The sequence below is a fragment of the Oreochromis aureus genome, linkage group 6, assembly GCF_013358895.1.
Source record: "Oreochromis aureus strain Israel breed Guangdong linkage group 6, ZZ_aureus, whole genome shotgun sequence".
Taxonomy (NCBI): domain Eukaryota; kingdom Metazoa; phylum Chordata; class Actinopteri; order Cichliformes; family Cichlidae; genus Oreochromis; species Oreochromis aureus.
Genome location: NC_052947.1, coordinates 23,850,096 through 23,870,248, shown reverse-complemented (window position 1 = coordinate 23,870,248; position 20,153 = coordinate 23,850,096). Strand labels below are relative to the sequence as shown.

General features: G+C 39.5%; 1 protein-coding gene across 1 annotated transcript in view; it reads right to left on the bottom strand.

Annotated features, from left to right (window-relative positions):
* Positions 1-2,100: 2,100 nt before the first annotated feature.
* Positions 2,101-20,153, bottom strand: part of si:dkey-92j12.5 (multiple PDZ domain protein) — a 46,785-nt gene continuing 28,732 nt past the window's right edge. The window contains exons 22-44 of the mRNA XM_039613492.1: positions 18,540-18,722; positions 17,873-18,050; positions 16,507-16,617; positions 16,088-16,153; positions 15,531-15,602; positions 14,974-15,067; positions 13,798-14,006; positions 13,278-13,369; positions 13,069-13,198; positions 12,079-12,171; positions 11,462-11,536; positions 11,020-11,370; positions 10,699-10,782; positions 8,437-8,630; positions 7,544-7,691; positions 7,379-7,450; positions 7,124-7,220; positions 6,959-6,999; positions 6,593-6,715; positions 5,754-5,858; positions 4,575-4,678; positions 4,293-4,416; positions 2,101-3,630 (exon numbers count right to left, since the gene is read on the bottom strand). Of these exons, the coding sequence (XP_039469426.1) occupies positions 3,484-3,630; positions 4,293-4,416; positions 4,575-4,678; positions 5,754-5,858; positions 6,593-6,715; positions 6,959-6,999; positions 7,124-7,220; positions 7,379-7,450; positions 7,544-7,691; positions 8,437-8,630; positions 10,699-10,782; positions 11,020-11,370; positions 11,462-11,536; positions 12,079-12,171; positions 13,069-13,198; positions 13,278-13,369; positions 13,798-14,006; positions 14,974-15,067; positions 15,531-15,602; positions 16,088-16,153; positions 16,507-16,617; positions 17,873-18,050; positions 18,540-18,722 (2,893 nt within the window). The 3' untranslated portion in view covers positions 2,101-3,483. The remainder of the gene's footprint in view (positions 3,631-4,292; positions 4,417-4,574; positions 4,679-5,753; positions 5,859-6,592; positions 6,716-6,958; positions 7,000-7,123; positions 7,221-7,378; positions 7,451-7,543; positions 7,692-8,436; positions 8,631-10,698; positions 10,783-11,019; positions 11,371-11,461; positions 11,537-12,078; positions 12,172-13,068; positions 13,199-13,277; positions 13,370-13,797; positions 14,007-14,973; positions 15,068-15,530; positions 15,603-16,087; positions 16,154-16,506; positions 16,618-17,872; positions 18,051-18,539; positions 18,723-20,153) is intronic.

Here is a 20,153-nt window from a genome sequence, read left to right as displayed (position 1 = left end):
TTTATTGCTAAATTAATCCAAGCACAGATGTGTGTAGATATGATATGTAGAGGAAACCCTTGTATTTTAACATCCGTATGTAAAATTAATAGCATTATTCATTAGCATTGTTCGGTCGTTTTTCCAACTCCTAATCGGATGACGTCATCCAGTGTTTGCCTGCTGTTTCATGATTAGGTCTAACTATCTCTTGCTCTAGGCTATGTCACTGAATATCACTAAGCCACACCACCGTGCACGCTTTTTTGTGTCTGTGTGCCAAATGCCAACTCAGCCCAGGTCTTTCCCTCATTTGCTGGGAATGACGTGGACTTAGTGGCACCTAACTCTTCCTGTTGGGATATTTTGGGACATCTTGCTTTATGGGAATCAAGATTTTAACACTCAGCACTGACTGGAGTGAATTTCAAAGGACCGGTATTTTTGCAGTGCATGCTGATATCTTGAAAAAGGACCTCATGGGAAAGGATGGAGAAGACGACTTTTTGGACCCATCATAAGTTGGCTGTACTTTCTGTATCACCAGGTTACACTGACAGCAAAAAGACACAGTCCCCTATGTTTATGAATATGGATCGATGTGACAGTCACACATAGAACAATCATTTGGCCACTGCTATCCTCCAGAGACAGAGGCTCATTAGTGCCTTTCAAGCATGCTCTCATGAAAGTCACCTGCAGAAAAAAATGCATTGCAGTTTCTGCAGCCAAAGAAGTTACTGTGCTACATGGTGTATGACTAAGGATAGGAAAAAATGTCCTGTTCCCTGTGGCTGGACCTCTTCCCCTTTAAAATGTTTGTCATGAAATTTGAGGCTGGTTTTGAAAAGAGAAAAAAACAGCATTTAAGTCCTTTTGCTTCCTCTTAATGAAAAAGAAGAAAAACAGATGTAATTTCATCTGCTTCCCTGTCAGTTATTTGTATGGAACTGGAAATCCACAGAGGTCAAATGTTTGTGGATATGAAAAAAAATACCAAATATGACGTTTATTATTCTTATATTACAGCAAACATCCAAGTGAAATGCAAAAAAAAGAAAAAAAAAACATTACACCATTTCTCCATTTCTCCTTGTGCCAACAGGGAAGCAATTGTTCATCTGGAGAAGGATAAAGCAGACCGCGATGGCTGGGTTTCAATAAAGCTTGCAATGTGAACAGATGGCTTTGATTAATGCCGAGGCTCCAGACAGGATCTCCCTAGATGCCTCCTATTTCCTAAATGAGACATTTGTGTGCAAATGTATTGTTTATCAAGTTGTCACCAGTAACTCTGGTAATTAAAGTGAAAGTACTGAGGATTTTCCTTTAAAAAAAAGTCACAGGTTTCCTCTTCCTCTGTGATTGTCGGACCTCAGGTTTAAAATGTCTTTGTCCAAACTTTAGACTGATTTTCTTAACCTTCTATAAAATGTTGCCTTTTCTCTAATCTAGCTGATCCCCCTTCTTCTCTCCTCTCCTCACGACTCCTCCGTAATTCAGAGCTGCCTGTCATTCCAAGCACGACACGCACTTCATCCTGTCACCTTGACTAAACGTGAGTGATGCCGCATATGTACTCATGGCAGACAAAGACGGAGAAAAAGTGCGAGAGAGGGATAAAGACAAAGAGCATAACCGCTACAGGAAAACACCTCCAAGGCGAAATTCAGTTCACTGGTTTGGAAACATGCAAAAAATATGCCAAAAAATAAAGTATAAAAGAAAAGAAGACTCTTGCTTCTTCTATCCATTAAAAATGTGACTTTCAGCTCAGCTGTACTTGTTTAACAGTTCAGAGATTTTCTCAGATACTGGTGTGTGGCGTGCATGTGTGAAATTTGAAAACTGAAAAAAAAGGTTTATCCTACTCGGTGAGAGAAATCACAAAATATAACTTGTTGCTATTCATTTAAAAAAAAACGATGGAAAAAAACTCATCATATAAAACGTCTGTTTCGCTGACACATTGCATCCGGAGATAAATCAGAAGGTAAGAAAAACAGAAACACAAGGTCCTGAACTTCAAAAGGTTTTGGATACAAAATTTTAACAAATAACATTTAATAAGATCACTTACAGAACATTTGGTTACACAATACCAGTGCGTGTGTACCATGTTTATATATCTTTGTGAGGATCAACACAAATGGTCAGGGTTAGGCATTCATTTTTGATGGTTAGGGTTAAAGTAAGCAGCTAGGGAAAACATTATGTCAATTAGATGTCCTCACTAAGATATGAAAACGAGTGTGTGCATGCATGTGTGTATGTAAGTGTGAAGTGACTTCTCATATTAATGAAATTAATTACAGTGACGAAAACATAAGTATCACAGCCGTGTGAAGTCAGGTAAATAAATTCATATAAAACGGAGACGGTGTCTAATTTCACACTGAACTGTTAACATCAACAATCAAGTCCTAAAAAAACAGCTGCTAAAGTTAAAGACTATGAAAACACTGATTAATACTACACTGGTAAATAACAGTCGATACTCAGCAGCTGCTTCTAACAGATGCAGCAAAATGCAGTTTTTCCTATTCTTTGTCCCGTTTAACACAAGGTTGTCATCATTGCTAATTATCAACATGCCGCTTAAGACATTCATTATTCATGAAATCATGACACATTTTTAATTATTCGAACACAACAATGAAAAGAAAAGTACGACAGTCTTTCAAACCTATTGCCATACAAAAGATTGGCAGAAGCAGTTGGCATATTTTGAGTCTTAGGAGTTGTTTGTTTGTTAAAGTAATAATCAAAATCCAGCACTAGGCTGCTGTCAATTGAGGCTTCAATTTTATATATTAGTATGAACACGTAACGTATTGATGAGTGTGTTTACATGAAAAATAATGCACAGCAATGCTAAACTATCCATCCATCCATTTTCTTCCGCTCATCTGGGTCAGGGTCTCAGGGGCTCCTTAGCTATTTCCTTCTCCAGCTCTTCTTGGGGCTTACCTAAGCCACCTGAGGCATAAAATCTCTCTAGTGTGTCCTGCGTCCACCCTTGGGGTCTCCTGCCAGTTAGACATGCCACAAAACACCTCACCTAGAGGGCATTCTAGGCCTTCTGGACTGGAGGAGTAGCGTCTCTACTCTGAGTCCCTCCAGAATGACTGAGCTTAGTGGTCATTCTGAAGGGACTCAGACTGGACTCAGGCATCCAATCCACAAAGCCCAAGATGGAGGCCTTGGCAGCCCAATACCCGGCTGCTTAACTGGATTTAACTGGACATGCTCTGCTATATTTTTAAATACTGAGTGTAAATACAACAAAGCTGTGTTTGCAGTTGGAGGTAGAGTTCACAACTTAAATGCAAGTAAATTTAGACTTAAAATAAATACTCTTCTTATATTTATATGTATTGTTTTGACATGTAGAGTGTCCTCTACAAGAGGAGAATCACTCTACAGCTTTATAGGAAACAACCACAGCCCTCCAGAGCTGTTTTAGGAAGATGTCATCAAATTGAGGTTCAGTGGGCAGTTGTCTCATGAGAGCACGGTGAGGACGACAGTTCCTTTGGTCTTTTTCAGAATGTCCACAGCTTCTGCATGGGTCACACCTTCCAGGCAGTGTCCATTAACAGCAATTATCTGATCGCCACGTTTCAGCCTGCCATCCTCAATGGCTGCACCCTGAAGTACAAAGTCATCATTATATATAAACAAGAGCTTTTAAACACTAATATGGCAACACATATGTTAGGGAAAAGAATGAATGTGAGATTAAATGAACGTTGGTAATGATCACAAAGGAATTGGTCGCAACAGATGCTCAGAAATGGAATCAAGAAACAAAACAAAGGAAAGCAATCAGGTAAAAACTGACATAATGCAACAGGTGGCATTAAAACAGAATGCTTTACTACAGCATGGCACTAAGAGTTTACCACCTGTTACGAAACAAAAGCTATTTAACAAGTTATAACTGGGGCCTTTTTGCTTTGTTTCTTACATTGAGCATTGCAGTTAGGGACAAATTGCTACTTTTATGTGTTGAATTACAAAAAAAGGCACTATAACTTAAAACCACACAAGAATCTCTGTCTCCTATGTGGCTTACATAGGTAGTCACAAAACAACAACATATATAGAGCGAAACCACAAACGGTGAAACTGCCTGCTTTTTTACCCGCTGATGATCGGAGAAAGTTTTGTTTTGAACAGAGAAAACGCTATAAGAAGATGTGAGGGAGTGACTCAGTGAGTGACATACAGACTGCTGCTAAACTGTCTTTCCTAACATTAAAACTCTTCAGTTTTCACAACAAAAGGAGACCTGGCAGATGCTTTCTCACCTTGTCAAAGACAGTTTTGATGTAGATAGGCAGGTCTCCGTGAGGGCTGCCAAAACCTCCTACAATGCTGAAGCCGAGACCTGAGGAGCCTCTCTCCAGAGTGATGGTCTTATACATGCGAGCGCTGTGAAGAATACGATGCGAAACAATGGATGTCGGCTTCTGAGCGCACCGATGTGCATGCATTTAAAAATAAGCGTTGCACCAACTGTTTAGTAAAGTTTGAGGCCTGCTTTTGTCTTTTTTCATTAATTAAAGTGGAGAAAGCGAACCACTTCTTACCAGAGGCTGTTGTGAAAGCAGGGCAGGCTGCTCGGCTGGCCTAATGACCATGCATGCACATCGCTGTTACCCTGTGTGCTGCATCCCTGAGAAGCTGCAGCCACCTTGACAAACATAGATCCACACAAACAGCATGTTATGAGTGCAAAGTGTAAAGGTTCTAGCCATTTAGGACTACACGAAGAGACCAAAGTAAGCAGGACAGCCTGAATCCAAGGAATAGCACACAAATAGTGACAGTAACATGTAATTAAAAATATATCTCATTATTTTTGACTTGTATGCGATTACTCTGGAGAACAGTGAGTTTCTCCTGACTGACATCAGCAAGACAGGAGTGCTTTTCTTCACAGCTTTCTTTTAGGAGTATGCAGAGCATCACTTTGAAAATGCCTATTTGTGCTGAATAGGCAATCTGGCAGACCAGCCTACATGTGGTGCCAGTTTCACTTCAATAAAAGACAATGAAGGAACAATGAAACCAACACAGGAGAAGTCATCATAACAGAACATGTGTAACATTTGAGCTAGTGTATAGTACATGTCTACTAAAAATACAAGCTTCTCAAACAAATCTGCAAAACCGATGCATTGCAAACCAACAACGTGTATTATCCAGAAGAAGTTTTGCTAACAACAGATTAATCAGGATTTCTACAAAAAGTTAACATTTCTATAGTTGGACAATGATCAAATATCTTATTGATGCAACAGCGGTCTTATGCCCATCCAAATATTAGCAGAGTAGGAGTGATACAAGTCTAAAACCTTTTGATGTTTATTTTAAACACAAATTACTTGCCAAAAACAAGCGACATGCGCTTCCATAGATACAAATAAAGTTTCTTCCCTTACAGCACAAGTCTTTTTAGAGGAGATGGTGTGAAATCAATGTCATAAACACTGTTGTCTTGAAATTAACATACACTGACTGTGCAAAATCCTGATAATGAAGGGCCTCCTTTTTGTTAAAGACTTTTTTTTTTTAGTTGTCTGTATGTAAAATTATGTCTTGGGGAAATATGGAAGATGATAAAAAGCCCTACGGGGAGCTGGCTGTGAACCATTACTGTGTTTCTCTGACAAAACAGAACTAAAACCTGCTGACGTTATCGCACAGAAACTTACTGCCTTACAGGCATTACATATCAGTTACTGGATGTCTCACTGTGACAGTACCTGCAAAATGATGGTTCCAGTGGTGTTCTTGAGCAGGGCTTCAGCATGGACATGAGTCATTCCCTCAGTGGAAACATCATTGATACTGAGGATCCTGTCTCCCGTCTAGATGATGCACACACAAACACAAACACACATTTGTCCTAGACTTAACACTATCCCCCCTTCTCCATTTTGCCTGCAAAGTCTCCTTTTCTTTTCTGTCACTATCTTTTTTTCTTCAGGATTTAATAAAGGTTTACTTTTGGTATGTCACTCCATTTTCTATATTTATGTCTAGAATGCATTTTATGTTACATGTGTCTGAAATTTGATCATGGAGAAACATTTATGTCCTCTGCCCCTTGCATCCCAATCTATTCCAACCTTTATATTTGTTTTATGAGATGTATTTCAGGAAGAAAATGATGTAAAAATATCGACCTCTTTTCCAATAAACATGTAACACAGTTAAGGCAGTCCATATATTTGTCTCAGTGTTGGAAAACTTCATTTTGGTAACCTTTAGTTAACCAGGAAAAACGGCCTCTTCAGATTCTAAATGTCTCTGCGATTACAGAAGAATACACAGTAAAACAACAGTCACCTCTTAAGAAAAAGGCATCTTGTGCCTCCTTCACATTATTTTTTATGGTGCCCTTAAATTTATCAATGCATACCAGAGAGTCTAAGTTTACAGCTTTTTGCAGATGTTTCAGCCTCTAAGGGACACAGTAAGAGTAAGAAAGTGCAATTTTCCTTATTTAAGGCCCAGTCCACATGCGACTAGTCACAATGTGAAGCATACATGAGACACACATGCATGCACGCACTGGTGTATATACATGGTCACTCCCCACCTGTAATTTCTGTGTTTTGGCAGCCAGTCCATTGGTATCCATGGTAGCAATAAAAAGAGGAAGGTTGCCATGGGGACTGCCCACTCCTCCAGCTACGCTGATGCCCAAGGAGTCGTATGGACCCTGGAGCGCACAGACACACAAACACACACATTTGCAACCTTTTCAAATGGCAGATTCGAGCATAAAATAAACACCCGTTACACTAGCATGATATCCAGTCAGGAAGCAGGTTGTTTTCAGTATATAACTAATTTATACTAATTTGTAACTTCTAAAAATAAGTTGAATTATCACTACTCAGTTTCTCCAGTACAGTATGGGGCCAAAAAAGACATTGCTTTTATTACTATAAGAGTGTTTTACCTTTTTTATTATCACTTTTCTGATGTCAGAGTCTTTGAATGCTGCAGAAGAAAATGACACATAACTATGGATAGAAAGATGCAAGAGTATATTTTCCATTCAAAGCAAATTGTTGGACTCCACATTGTAACTCAGATGATACTCGTGAACTTAGCTGACACTCACTGTAGCTCCCTATTTTGTTATCTGTCTCCCTCTGGTGGCCAAAAGAAGCATCGCATACACTTGAGGGTGTAAGTGTGGAGCAGTCAGAGTCTTCGCTCTGGATAAAACACAACTTAAGGTACTCCTACGTTCACAGAGTAATATTGTTAAAATAGTGTATAAACACAATAGTTGACCTACAAACTACAGTCTGAACTATAATTTCACTAGGAATCATATCACTAAAGAAATACGTAGGCAAGAGAAACAGTTTACCTGACTCCGCAGTGTGTACTGCACCCCGGCTTTAAAACGAGCCACCTCCAGGTGGACTCCTCCACTGCAATTCTGAGAGCAAAGTGACACATCGCACATAATGATGAGGCCACAAAAATGCCTACCTATCTGTGCATTTGTTTATAAACTGTGAATGCGACAGACCTGCAGAAGCGTCTGTGCACGCTCCTGTGATGCTGCACGCACGTCTTCCCCATTGATTGACAGAATCTGGTCACCTAGCAACAACCTGCCATCCGAATCTGCTACACCTCCTCTGATGATATCTGACACAAAGATGCCAGTGTCATTACTGTTGGAAGAAAACAGAGGTCAAAAGCTGTGCCTGCCCCAGGCTTATAAATAATGTGACCTGTGCACCGCCTGTTTTGCATAATGTCACACCTGATTGTGCAAATACATAAAGCTGCGAGAAAATTGGCACCCGAGCTCTTTGGAAATGATGCGTCTTGCGACTTCTTTGCAGTGAGACCCTATCTAACCTTTATGGTAATTATCGAATGCTGGAGAGATCTGTGAAGTAGTTACAGAACATGTAAAAGGAGTTTGCCATGAAAATAGTCAATCTACTAGGGTCTATTAAGGGGTTTTTGTTTTTTTTAGAATATAATTTTCAGAATTATATGTAAAAGGAACAGGAATTCTGCAATTTAAACTAACTAAGCAGCCTAACTACAGCTTACAAACAAAAGTTGATTAAGAATAAAATTGTGTTAAAAATAGGCAACAAGACTAATCACTCACTAATATAGTCGCATTTATTTATTTTTAACCTATTTCTCATCTTTAAAGGTTGCGAGGAGGAGTACTCCCACTTGCCATATGTTATATTTGAAGCCGATATATTAACAACTTCATCAGCCTCTTAGACTTCAGGCTCTTTCAGCAAGTGACATCACCTAGGTTGCGAACAGGATGGTTCTGAACAAAATTTGATTTTGTCTTTGTTGTACTTTAAAGCACAGTGTTAGATAACACGGGCTAAAACCTGCTGTGAACATACCAAGTTGGAGGTTTCAAAAGCATCCTGACTGTACCTCTTCCCCACAGTAGTGAAGCCCAGTCCTTCTCCAGGACGAGGCCTCAGCTCCAGACTGAACACATCCCACAGGTCCTCCTCCCTGTAGGATTCCTGGTGCCTGAAGACGCACAGCTGGACACGCTGGGTGGTGAGCCGTAGCACGGCAATAGCTTCGTCATGACTGGCCTGCCGCATATCTATGCCATTTACCTAGAAGACAGTGACAGTGCGAGAAACGGGGAAAGATGTATGAAAATACGTTCTGTGGATACAAAACACAAAACACAAAAAGAGACAGATTATTATCAGGCTGTGCAGTAGTTAACACTGACAGAAAGAAGGTCTGAGGTGTGGCATTTGTACCTATGTCAGTTTCTCTCTCACAGTTCAGAAATGATCGTTAAATTAACTGGTGATAGTGTGGTTGTTTTTCTATTTCTAGCTGTTTGCTCAGCATACCCAGGGTATCTTTTCCTTACGCAGCTTCACTTACCCTAACACTGCCATTAGGCTAAGCAGTCACATGAAGGTGGTTATGAACTCGACAAGCTAACCCGTGGTCTATCAATGTAGGTAAGGCTGTGTTATATTGGTAGTAATAGATGACCAATCAGAAATATAGAAGAGTCTGCTGGTAGAAAAGCAACTGATTTTACATAGCAAGATAAAACACACAGACTGAAAGCAACAGAGCTGCTGCACTCAGTGTTAGTGTATGTGAGAAAAAGCACTGAATAGAAGTGCATCATTAAAAACACTTTGTGAATGTGTGTGCTTTAATGTCTAGACTATTTGAAACTGAAAAGAATGCAGGAAAAATGCCAATTATGTAAGTGAACAGACATATCAGTATGATAGCTCTATCATTAAATCACAGGCGAATCTGATGGATTGCAGATATTATTATAGTGTATAGTTATAAAAATACAAATGCTCTAGGTGCTCTGTTTTAGGATCATATATTAATCTTTATATAACAATAAAATTGTTTTAAAATTGGAAGGAGTAAAGCTGCATAGAAATAAAGACTTCAATGCTTTTTAGTCTAAATGGAAATTCCAGGAATGGTGACACTATTTTCTTGGTGGTGACTTTATCATGAACATAACCTAAACTGTAGCAGGTTAGGCCTGCAGCCATGGTGATGTGCCCAGGTAAAAAAGTAAACCTTTCATATGCAGTTCGTATCCCTGAAGTTGCCTGGAGAAATCCTGCTTATCCTCTCTGTACTCCCTCTTTAATTCTATGACAGCTGAGACTGGCTCAAGCCTCTCTGCAAATTCTAAGTTGGATAAGTTGGTAGATCAATGGACGATTATTATTAGAATTTTGTATTTATTTATTTTAGTTGCTCTATTTAACTAGGAGAGATGACAGAAGCTACCAGAGCTTTACAGTCTCTTAGTTCAACAAGTATCTCTGTTAGTGTTTCTCGAGTTGTACTGCAGTTTGTTCAGTAGTGATGCATACAGTGCTGGTAGCCAGTTTTCCAATTCACTGTTTGTGTGATGATCTCTAGTGGTATAGTGGTATAAGAATCTAATTTATCCAGAATCCAGTTTTTGAGCAAGATGTTCATGAGTTTAGTAGGACAATCTGTTCTCTATAGTTTTTATATATATAGTTTTTTTTCATTTTGGAGTTTAGTATAAACATTAAATTAAAGACTGATATTCTGAAATGGCTGAAAGCAGTCCCCTCGAGAAGGTTTTAGGGGGATCAGTAGCATCCAAGATGGTATTATTAGTGTTCCACAGGCCAGTGGAAAATGTCATTTACATAAGAAGCAAAAAGTAGTGGACCTTATATAAAACCCTGAGGATGCACTAGTTGGGGGTCTTTATTTTTAACCGCTGGGAACCACATTCTCTATAAAACAGGTTTTTGAGCTTGTAACCAGTAGTAAACATTAAACCCCTCGCTTTTTAATCATGTGAGTAAACAATTTTTAAGGCAGATTTCTTTTTTTCAGGTTTTTTTTGTTTGTTTGTTTCATTTCTGTGACTTTCTGGTTTTCACTATAAACTGAAGCTTGATTCTGTTATATCTGGCAAAGCAATCTGAGTTTGAGTTCTGAAAAAATTAGTTTCTGAATTGGAAAAAAATAGTGCATAAATAAAAAAGAACACAGATGCATCACTGCTGCGTTCTTCATACTGAAAAATATTGCAAAAACAAACAACAGAAATAAAAATAAATGCTGTGCGGTTAGAAATAATTTATTCACATGCACCGCTGTTTGTTTTGGTGTTTGTGTGCACATGTATCAATGTTATACCTCTAATATCTGATCTCCAGCCTGCAGTCTACCATCTCTCTGTGCTGCTCCTCCATCATTCACTTCATGGATTATTACTGCCCCCTGGTGTAAAAACCAGAAACCACTTCCATCATTACACAACTCCACAACTGAATATTGAAACAACAAACAAACAAACAAATGCACAACTTTTTGGCCTAATTCGAGTACAAACTTTGCTTCCATCTGTGGATTTTTCATTTGCAAACATAAACAAATGACATAAATTTCCCTTCATGTCACAATGACAAATAATGAATAACAAAATCTTTACGTTAAAAATCATTTAGCTGTTCTCACCAGCAGAGTGTCACATCCACCTACAATGCTGAGACCCAGGCCTACGTTTCCTTTATAAATCTCTATGGTAGTTTCCTTTCCTGCAACAATTGGACAGCTGACAGGGTCGGAAGTTGTGGGAGCTGATCCTGGCCAATCAGACTGTTCCACTGGAGAGGTCTGCATGGGTTTTAGAGACGAAGAGGAGGAGGAGGCGACAGGAAGGCTTAGAGAGGACACTGGAGTGAGTGAGCGGGGACTGGAGAGTGATGCAGGGAGAGGGAGAGAAGAAGAGGAGGAGGAGGAGAGACTCTTGGAACGGTTGATGGAGAGCTTGACAGTGACCCGGTGTTTGAGAATCAAACTGGACACCTGAATACAAAAAAGACAGCTGAGTCATAAATCATTAAATCAACTTGACCTTGAAGAGCATATATTTCACAGCCCGCGTGTGTGCTTGCACCTTTTTTACTGACAGTCCAGCCACGGGTTCATCACCCACTGCTACGATTCTGTCTCCAATCTTTATCCTGCCATCCTGCATAAAGAGGCATGAATAAAATATGTAAGATAAGCAAAATGTATGAAAGTGAGTGTGTAGAAGAAAGATGGTGGGGGAGTGTGATTAAAAATCAAACACACCCTCTGGACAAATATATGAATAACTGTTCCCTTAGGCCGGACATGAAAACGTATTAGTACATGATGACATCACTTGAAAAAATGGCAGCCATCATCTGTTTCACATAATATTCATAATGCCAAGAAGGCAGAACCATCACATCAGACTTGTACAACCCTTTATAATTCAAATATGCTATGAGACAGGCGAGTTCTGCCCTGGTGAAGGCCAAAATTGCAATCGATTATACGTTTTGTGGGTAAAAAAGGAATAATACATATTTATTAATAACAGCATTTTTATTCATTTAAAAATTACCGAGTAAATTTACTCAGAGAGAACCAAAGAGAAAACTGAAAGTGATTAAATTACTTAAAAGGCTTACATAGTATAGATACTTATAAATAGTATAGATAGTATAGATGATATATGGGCATATGATGTTGATGATGTCATACTTTGCTGGCAGTGCCGTGCTGGATCAGGGACGTGACCACCAGTCCTCCCTTAGAGTTGTCCTCTTCCAAGCAAAGGCCAAGACCTGCATAATCCTGGAATGAGAAGCAACAATGTAAGAAAAAAAACTTAAACACTTACCTCTTATCAAGAACAAATAATAATACTCATATGTAAAAAATGACTGTGCCAGTTTTAAGAGGTGCGCTTTAAGATGGGATTTTTTGGCTTTATTAGACAGACAGTGAAGAGCGACAGGAAAGTGGAGGAAAAAAAGCAGCAAAGGGCCGCAGGCCGGACTCGAACCTGGGCTGGCCGACCTCAGCCATGCGGTCGCCTGCTCATCCAACTTTGCTAAACCGGCACATTTAAGATGGGATTTAAAAGTGTTAAGAGAGTCAGTGTTACAGATCTCTGGTGGGAGGGGATTCCAGAGGCAAGGAGCAAAGGAACTGAAGGTTATAGATCCCAGTGTAGTCAAAAGGGCAGAAGGGACAGTGAGGAGTTCAGAGAGGTACTGCGCAGCGAGGTTATGGATTGCCTTAAAGGTGAGGAGCGGAATCTTGAAATCAATACGACATTTAACCGGGAGCCGGTGAAGCTGCTGAAGGACAGGCGTGACATGACTAATGCAGGGAGATCTGGTGATGCTCCAAGCGGCAGAATCCTGAACCAGTTGAAGTTTATGAATGAACTTGAGAAGGGAGTTAGAGAATGGCAGTACTATTGGGTATGAGAGATGGATGGAGGCGAATACTGGTACAGAGATGGAAATATGAGACTAGTGAAACCAATAACAGCATGTTATTGGCAAACAAAATGTGTTTTTGTGATTGAAGTTAAATTTTGTACAATTACTCAGGTACTTGTCTATCTATCAAGATTTTGATACAAAAGTACCTGCTATCAGGCTGCCTTTGATACACAAAAATGTGCAACTGCAGTATAGACAACTGACAGTGGTTTGCAGAGACCTACTGGATGTATTGTACCTGAGGTAGAATAATGTGTTCAATGTCACTGGAGATTTGTCCACAGCCTCCAGTGTCAGTCTGGGAGTCGATCGTGTCCTCACAGTCTTTCCTGAGTCCCTGGACCGTTTCACCTAGAGCTGCTTTATTTCTATTAAAACAACAGCAATTATTCCAGAAGCAGGTTACAAAAACCTTTAGTGTGTAAAACCAAAAAGCAATCATGTTACCTGATGAGAATGATCTTGACTTTACATGGAGCATTACTGATGATGGCGGAGGCATTCTGGTGACTCCGGCCGTACAAAATCTGACCGTTAATCTAGAAGAAACACAGCGTCATGTAGTTCCTTTTCAACAACGCCTTTTCCCCCCTATTCACCTCCACATTAATCTTCCTTTCTGTCATCTCCTTCTAACCTCTCCTCCCCCGCCGACTCATCAGCTGCTCCTCTCCCACTACTCTCCTCCTCATCTCTATTACACGGTTGTTCATTACAAAAATCCAGCCCAGCACCAACTATCATTCAAATGGTAATTTGCATGATAAATCTACTGTGCAGGTACTCAACGCTCTCATCCATGTCTCCAACTCCCTTCTATTCTTCTCCTGCTTTAATTTTTGACTTCACTATTTTGTCTCTCTCCAATGGCTCAAGCCATTCTTGGAGTCTTCAATCTCACACCATTAATCTGTTAATCCCTACTCACTCATTCTCCCGTATTGTTCCCATAGCCTGTCTTCCTTACCTCTAGAAGCTCATCCCCGATCTGTATCCTCCCATCTAAACCAGCGGGGCCTAGAGGGTCTATATCTGCCACATAGACACCCATACGGGCCCTAGAGCCATCCTTGTTGCCCGTGAGGCTGATTCCCAGGCCGTGAGCTGCAGGGTCCTTCTCTAGCTCAATCATTTGGAGCTTTCCAGACAGACTGCCATAACGCTGAAGCATCTTTTCTAGGACACAGTTAGCAGACAGAAAATTGTTAGGAGAATGATATGATTGTTAAGCCAAGAAACAAGTGTGGCAAACTACACGTAATGAGTGACACATGGAGACATGGAGAAAAGCATTACACCCTGGAGGAGAATGTGTGTGGGCTGCTGCATTTTGCCTGGAAGGGACTTGTTGAGGGTGTTTTTGTATAATGCCTATATACAGCATGATAGTATGCGCCTTGTGTGCACAACTGTGCAAGGAAAAAGGAATATAGTGGCACGACTGTGATTTATATATGCATACAAAGCATTTCAAACCACTTGTAGCATCATGGGGCAACGCTTTAATGAATGGATTCATATTTTGTTTGCTTGCATGCATGTGCAAGAGATGCACAGTTTCCTTCCAATAGTTTTACACTGTTTTACTAATCAACAGTATAAAGCAGTATAACAAGGGAGGCTGAGGAGTATGATCACCCTGAAGCTGAAACACAATAGAGCCAGCTCCAGAGTGGGATCCTGATAACCCTGATCCAGGCGAGGTAATATGTCTCATAGTTACGGTCGTAAGAAATAAAACAATAGATGCAATTTGAATACAGGTTTTTTTTTCCTGCCAAAAAATAGACAGATAAAACATTATTTGGAAACTAAAATGTATTCATACAGAGGGATGTTTCTCTTTCAAATGATGCTATACAGGAATAATATTTTTAAAAAGTTTTTTCTTACGCTTTAATCTGTTCTTGGTACATTATTTATGCAAACTGGCTTGAAATGAAGATGGTTTAAGTGTCATATTGCTTAAAGTATGTCCCAGAATTTGACAATTCAACATCTGTGAGTGTCAGAAAATGTTTATCACTATTAAAATCTATAATGGATGAGTTTGGTACATAGGCTCTAGTTCCATGGGGCTTTTGAGGATTCATATATATATATGTATGTGTGTGTGTGAGGCATCTTGATGATGGAGTCTTACTTCTGCCAGAGTCGTCAGCATCTTCAACTGCGACTGGTGTTGTGAAATTCGTAGGGCTTCTCTGATCCATTCTATCGGATGCTGGTGAAGGTACCTTGGGATAAATTTTGCATTATTGAACAAGCAGAGTTTGAGATGCCTCAGGGGTCCTTCAGGCATAAGTTGGACTACCCCTGAGGCCTGTTCAGTGCGCTTGATAAAGCACTGGGAAATAACTGATGAAGAGGATGAATTAATGAACGCTGTTTTAATGTCAGCTAAAAATAACATGAAAGATGACCAGAATCATGCATTATTTTGCAACTAACTTACAAGTGGATGGAAAAATAACTTCAAAAGAATGCACTGACTCTATTTAGAGTCATGCATCTCCATCAAAGGCAAAAAACAAAGGGTTTAAACAAACAAGGTAGCTGCGAGGGACTACAAGGGTTCTATGTACAAAAATGCATGTTAATTAAGTTTCTGGAAGTTGGTTTGATGCAAATGCAAAAATGCTTTTACAGTGTGGCACACTTGTGGTAACACACACACACATACACACACAGTGCACCAACCTTAAACGGGGTGGGAATGAAGGGGTTTGCAGGGGAAGGACTAAGGAACAGACCACCAAGGTTCTCTGCTTCCTAGTATCATGTGGGGAAACACAGACATAGCTCTATATCTATGAAAAAAGAAATCCCTGTCTCAAAAAAAAAGCTCTTTAAAGCTTCCCCATTCTTTTTTGGATTGCTGTGTAGGTGTTAATGACTCATCTATCTATATATAATATGGTGTGCACGAAACATTTTCTATACACTACAGCAACACACAGCCAAATATCAGTAACTGTGTAGGAACACAAAGTGAGAACTTCACAGCTTGTGTTCTCTCCCAGTGAAAACTAAAGATGTGGTCGCAACCTTTAAAAAACCATGAAAAGTAGCTACTGCTCTTTAGCTCCAACGAGTAGTACTTCATATTCTAATGGACATGATTGTCTATACTAGAAAAGTAGTGGAAAGCACTATTATATCAAGGCTGGTGTAAATTTGAAATAAGATTTATGTATGCCATTGAAACAGGAAAAACCTTAATGCGAAGCTTAAAATATGAAGTAGAGCGGCGTTACCCTGATGCTGTGTGAGTTGGACAGCAGTGTTGGAGTTAGTCTTTCATGGTTGATGAGAGAAGGAGACTGTGGGCGAAACACAAGACGCAGAGTAGGCATATGATTTTCTATAGAACTATACACGTAATGCTGAATAATTACTTATTCTGTCAGTCAAATGCATTTTTACCTAATATGCATTGTGTCCACAAGACATAATAATGCAACGCCCATGCACAACGCTGCTGCAACTTCTGGTGGGGCTTTCCAATAGAATATGCATTGCACCTTCGCTTTACTGAGTGTTGAGATTCAATGTGAAAGAATCTGAACCTCAGGAGACTCAAATTCATGCATGCATGCCAGAATATACAGAGTGTGCAGGATGCATTAAGCCACCAAAAATCTGCTATTTTTGGTTGTTTTCTGAGGCGCTGTACCTGAGATCTGTCTTGTCCAGACTGCACTAGAAAGGTCACAGTGTCTCCAGCTCTGCGGATGGCCTCCACTGCTTGCTCATGGCTGGCACTTCTCAGGTCCACACCACATACCTTAGCAACATCAACAGAAATGCGCGTAAATACAATTTTCAGATCAGATCAGTGTAGATCTGTTTTTAAAGAACACATTGATCATCTAAAATCCAAGTTGCCTTAAAATAGCCATGCCCATTTATTTGCAATGCTGTCGGCTGTCTTTTTCGAAGAGACAGCTAGTGAAAAATTATATATCAAAATTTCTGACAGTTGACAATTTCTTTTATCTTGCAGTGTTGTACACACAGCTCAAACCTAATACAGCAGAATGGCATGTTTTCCCAGTCTTCACTTCACTCTGGTGAGTGTGTGCCCGCCGCTGCAGCTTCAGATTTCTGTTCTTGGCTGACAGGAGTGGAACCTGACATTAGTCTTCTGCTGCTGCAGCCCATCTGCCTCAACATGACATGTTGTGCATTCTGATGCTATTGTGCTTACAATGTGTGTTTTTCTTTAAGGACAGAGAATTTTTATTTAAGCTACTGTTTTTCTGTCTTTCTGTTCCCTGCAATCAGTCTGACTGCTCTTTTCTGACCTCTCACATCAACAAAGCCTTTCTGTCCACAGAAGTGCTCATTGAATGCTTTTTCAGAAAAAATATTTCACACCATTCGCGATGAACTCTAGAGACTGTCATGCACAGAAATCCCAGGAGATCAGCAGTTTCAGAAATATTCAAACCAGCCCATCTGGCACCATCAATCAAGCCACAGTCAAAGTCAATTTGACTGTGTTTCCCCATCTGATGTGCGATGTGAACATTAACTGAAGCTCCTGACCTCCATTTGCATGATTTTATGCATTGTACTGCTGCTACATGATTACCTGATTGGATAACTGCATGAATAACCAAGTATGTTATGGCGGAGGGGGTATAACTGCATTTTATTGTGCAGTCCTGTATTATATAATGACAGTGGAGCTGAACCTTCAATCTTTGACCAATAACAAATAATGGGCTGCTGCGAATAACATTTTATGAGCATTTAAACAACAAATTGGCCATTAGTGTGTCATATTACAATCAAATTGGCACCTTTTAATACAGCAGAGACCACAAACAATATTGAATTCCAGTACCACATACACAGTATGTATTATATAAATACATGCTTATGCAGTGTGCACAATACCTTCTCTCTCTACCACACACAGACACCACCGGGTACTCAAACACACACACACAGACCTCTTTCCTGCAATTTCTGATAACTGCGCCTCCTTCTCTGCTACACACCAACACACATGTCAGTTCCAGGCATTCGCGTACCTCCAGTATCCTGTCTCCAGCCCGCAGGGTCCCATTACGTGCTGCCGGGCTGTCTGGGCTGATGTTCTTGATGAAGACTCCCCTCATCATCTCACCGCTGCTCAGTCTTCGGCCCATGCCTCTACCTCCCATTATGCTGATACCTAGGGACTGACCTGGTGCTCGCGTTAGTCGCACACTGAAACACAGAGTGTAATGCAAGAAACATCACCGCACACTGCAGAGCTGAGATTGTTCTAACATTACTTTACGTATTTTAAAAACAGTGCTGCATAATTTATCCAATGTGTATTTTTGTTTTTTTCAGTCTCACAATCACAATCTGCTGCTTAGTGTTGCAGATGGAGATTCAGTGATTTAGTCAAACAATAAAATAAAACTTATAGGGAAACACAGAATAGTTTTTTTTTTAATGATTTTCTTTCTTCTTCTTTTTTACGCAGTGCAATTTTTGTATCCAAGTGGGATGCATTCTTTAATGCAATAAATGCAAGCTGAAAATGAAATTCTGTACTGTAGTCGCTTTCTCTAAACCCAAGAAATATGAGCATGTAGAGTCTGCTGTGCACCATTAGCGCTGCTGTGATCATGACCTGAAGTTGCCTGAACACACCAGGAAAATCTGAATAATATCTCATGATAATTATTAGATGACAAATTCACTAACCTTTTAGGCTGGTCCCAAGACACTGTAGAAAGAAGCTCCTCCTCCTTTCCTTCTTCTGCACCATCCACCTTTATCTCCACGTCTGGCTTTGATGCTGTTCCACCTGTATTAACATTGACCCTTTTCTCTGCTGTAATATCTCCATCTTTGCTCTTCAGAGGTAGAGATTTTGCTATCTGCCAGCTGGGGATGAACAAAAAGATTACTTTATATAACGGGTTTTAATGTATGTTTTTGAATGATTATTTTTGTGCTACAATGACTTAAATCATCTAAATTTTAAATCATCTCTTTTAAAAAGAGACATATTTTATTTACATACATTACCGACATTTTCTAATTGCAAATGTTTCTATTACATTTATGTTTACTGTGACTGTATGCACACAAACACAGGCAACCAAATGATGTGATTTTTTGATTAGTCATCTATTGGTATAACATGGATTTACAGAAAACTGGCACTTAATTTGTCATTGAATGAATTATTTAGCTTATTTATTCCGAAAAGTGCTTGGGTAACTTTCGGAAGTGAGAATCAACATTTTTGTGTTGTGTTATATAAATTTAAATGTTCTTTGCTTTTAGTCTGCTTGGAGAAAAAAATCTTTAAGTTTAAGATAATTCCCAATCCAACAATCACAAATTAATAATCTAATAACATCACACAAGCAGAACTGGTGAGTCACTTGTCACTTGTATTTGTATTTGATCATGAGGTAGTGACTCTATGTTTGCTATATATATAACCATATATATATAGTTTACTACTACTACTTTACTATATATATATAGTTATACTAAAATGTACTAAAATGTATTCACATATATATATATATATATACACATATATATATATATATATATATATATACACATCTATATATATATATATACACACATATATATATATATATATATATATATATATATATGTCTATATATATATATATATATATATATATATATATATATATATATATATATATATATATATATATACACACACACACACACATATACTGCAAGGGTGGAAGAAAAAGGTACAAAAGCAGAGAATTTTTCATGAATATGTTTAACGGTGGAGGGCTGTAATAAGCCCATGGATGTGAGTGATAGTGGTGCTATCTGCACAGCAGGAGCCTATAGCCAGTTAAGTTACAGAAGAGGGCAGAACAAATGGTTCCACCAGGGCTGAAAGAGGAGCGAGGAGAAGGGGGATAGGAGCCAGGCAGGGAGGAGAGGGAAAATGAGGTGAAGAGAAAAACACCAGCGCAAGATGACTGAGAGTGCGAAAGAAATGAAAGACAGATGTAAGCACACACAGAGAAAGAAACAAAGACAACACATTGAAAGATAAGAGCGAAGAAAAGGCTGCAGAGAAAAATGGGAGTGAGGGAGGGAGGAGAAAGGCAGAGGTACGAAGACAGAGTGAAAGCAGGGACAGACAGAAGCGAAACAATTCATTTTCGCTGACAGTCAGCACTGAGATCCATAAGCGAACAGCTAAATATAACTCAGAGATTCAACAGTGAGAGAAGCTTTTGCCTTTACAACACAGAAGAATGGAGAAGAGAAAATACGTGCTGGAGGAGACTCACACCGAGCTGGCTG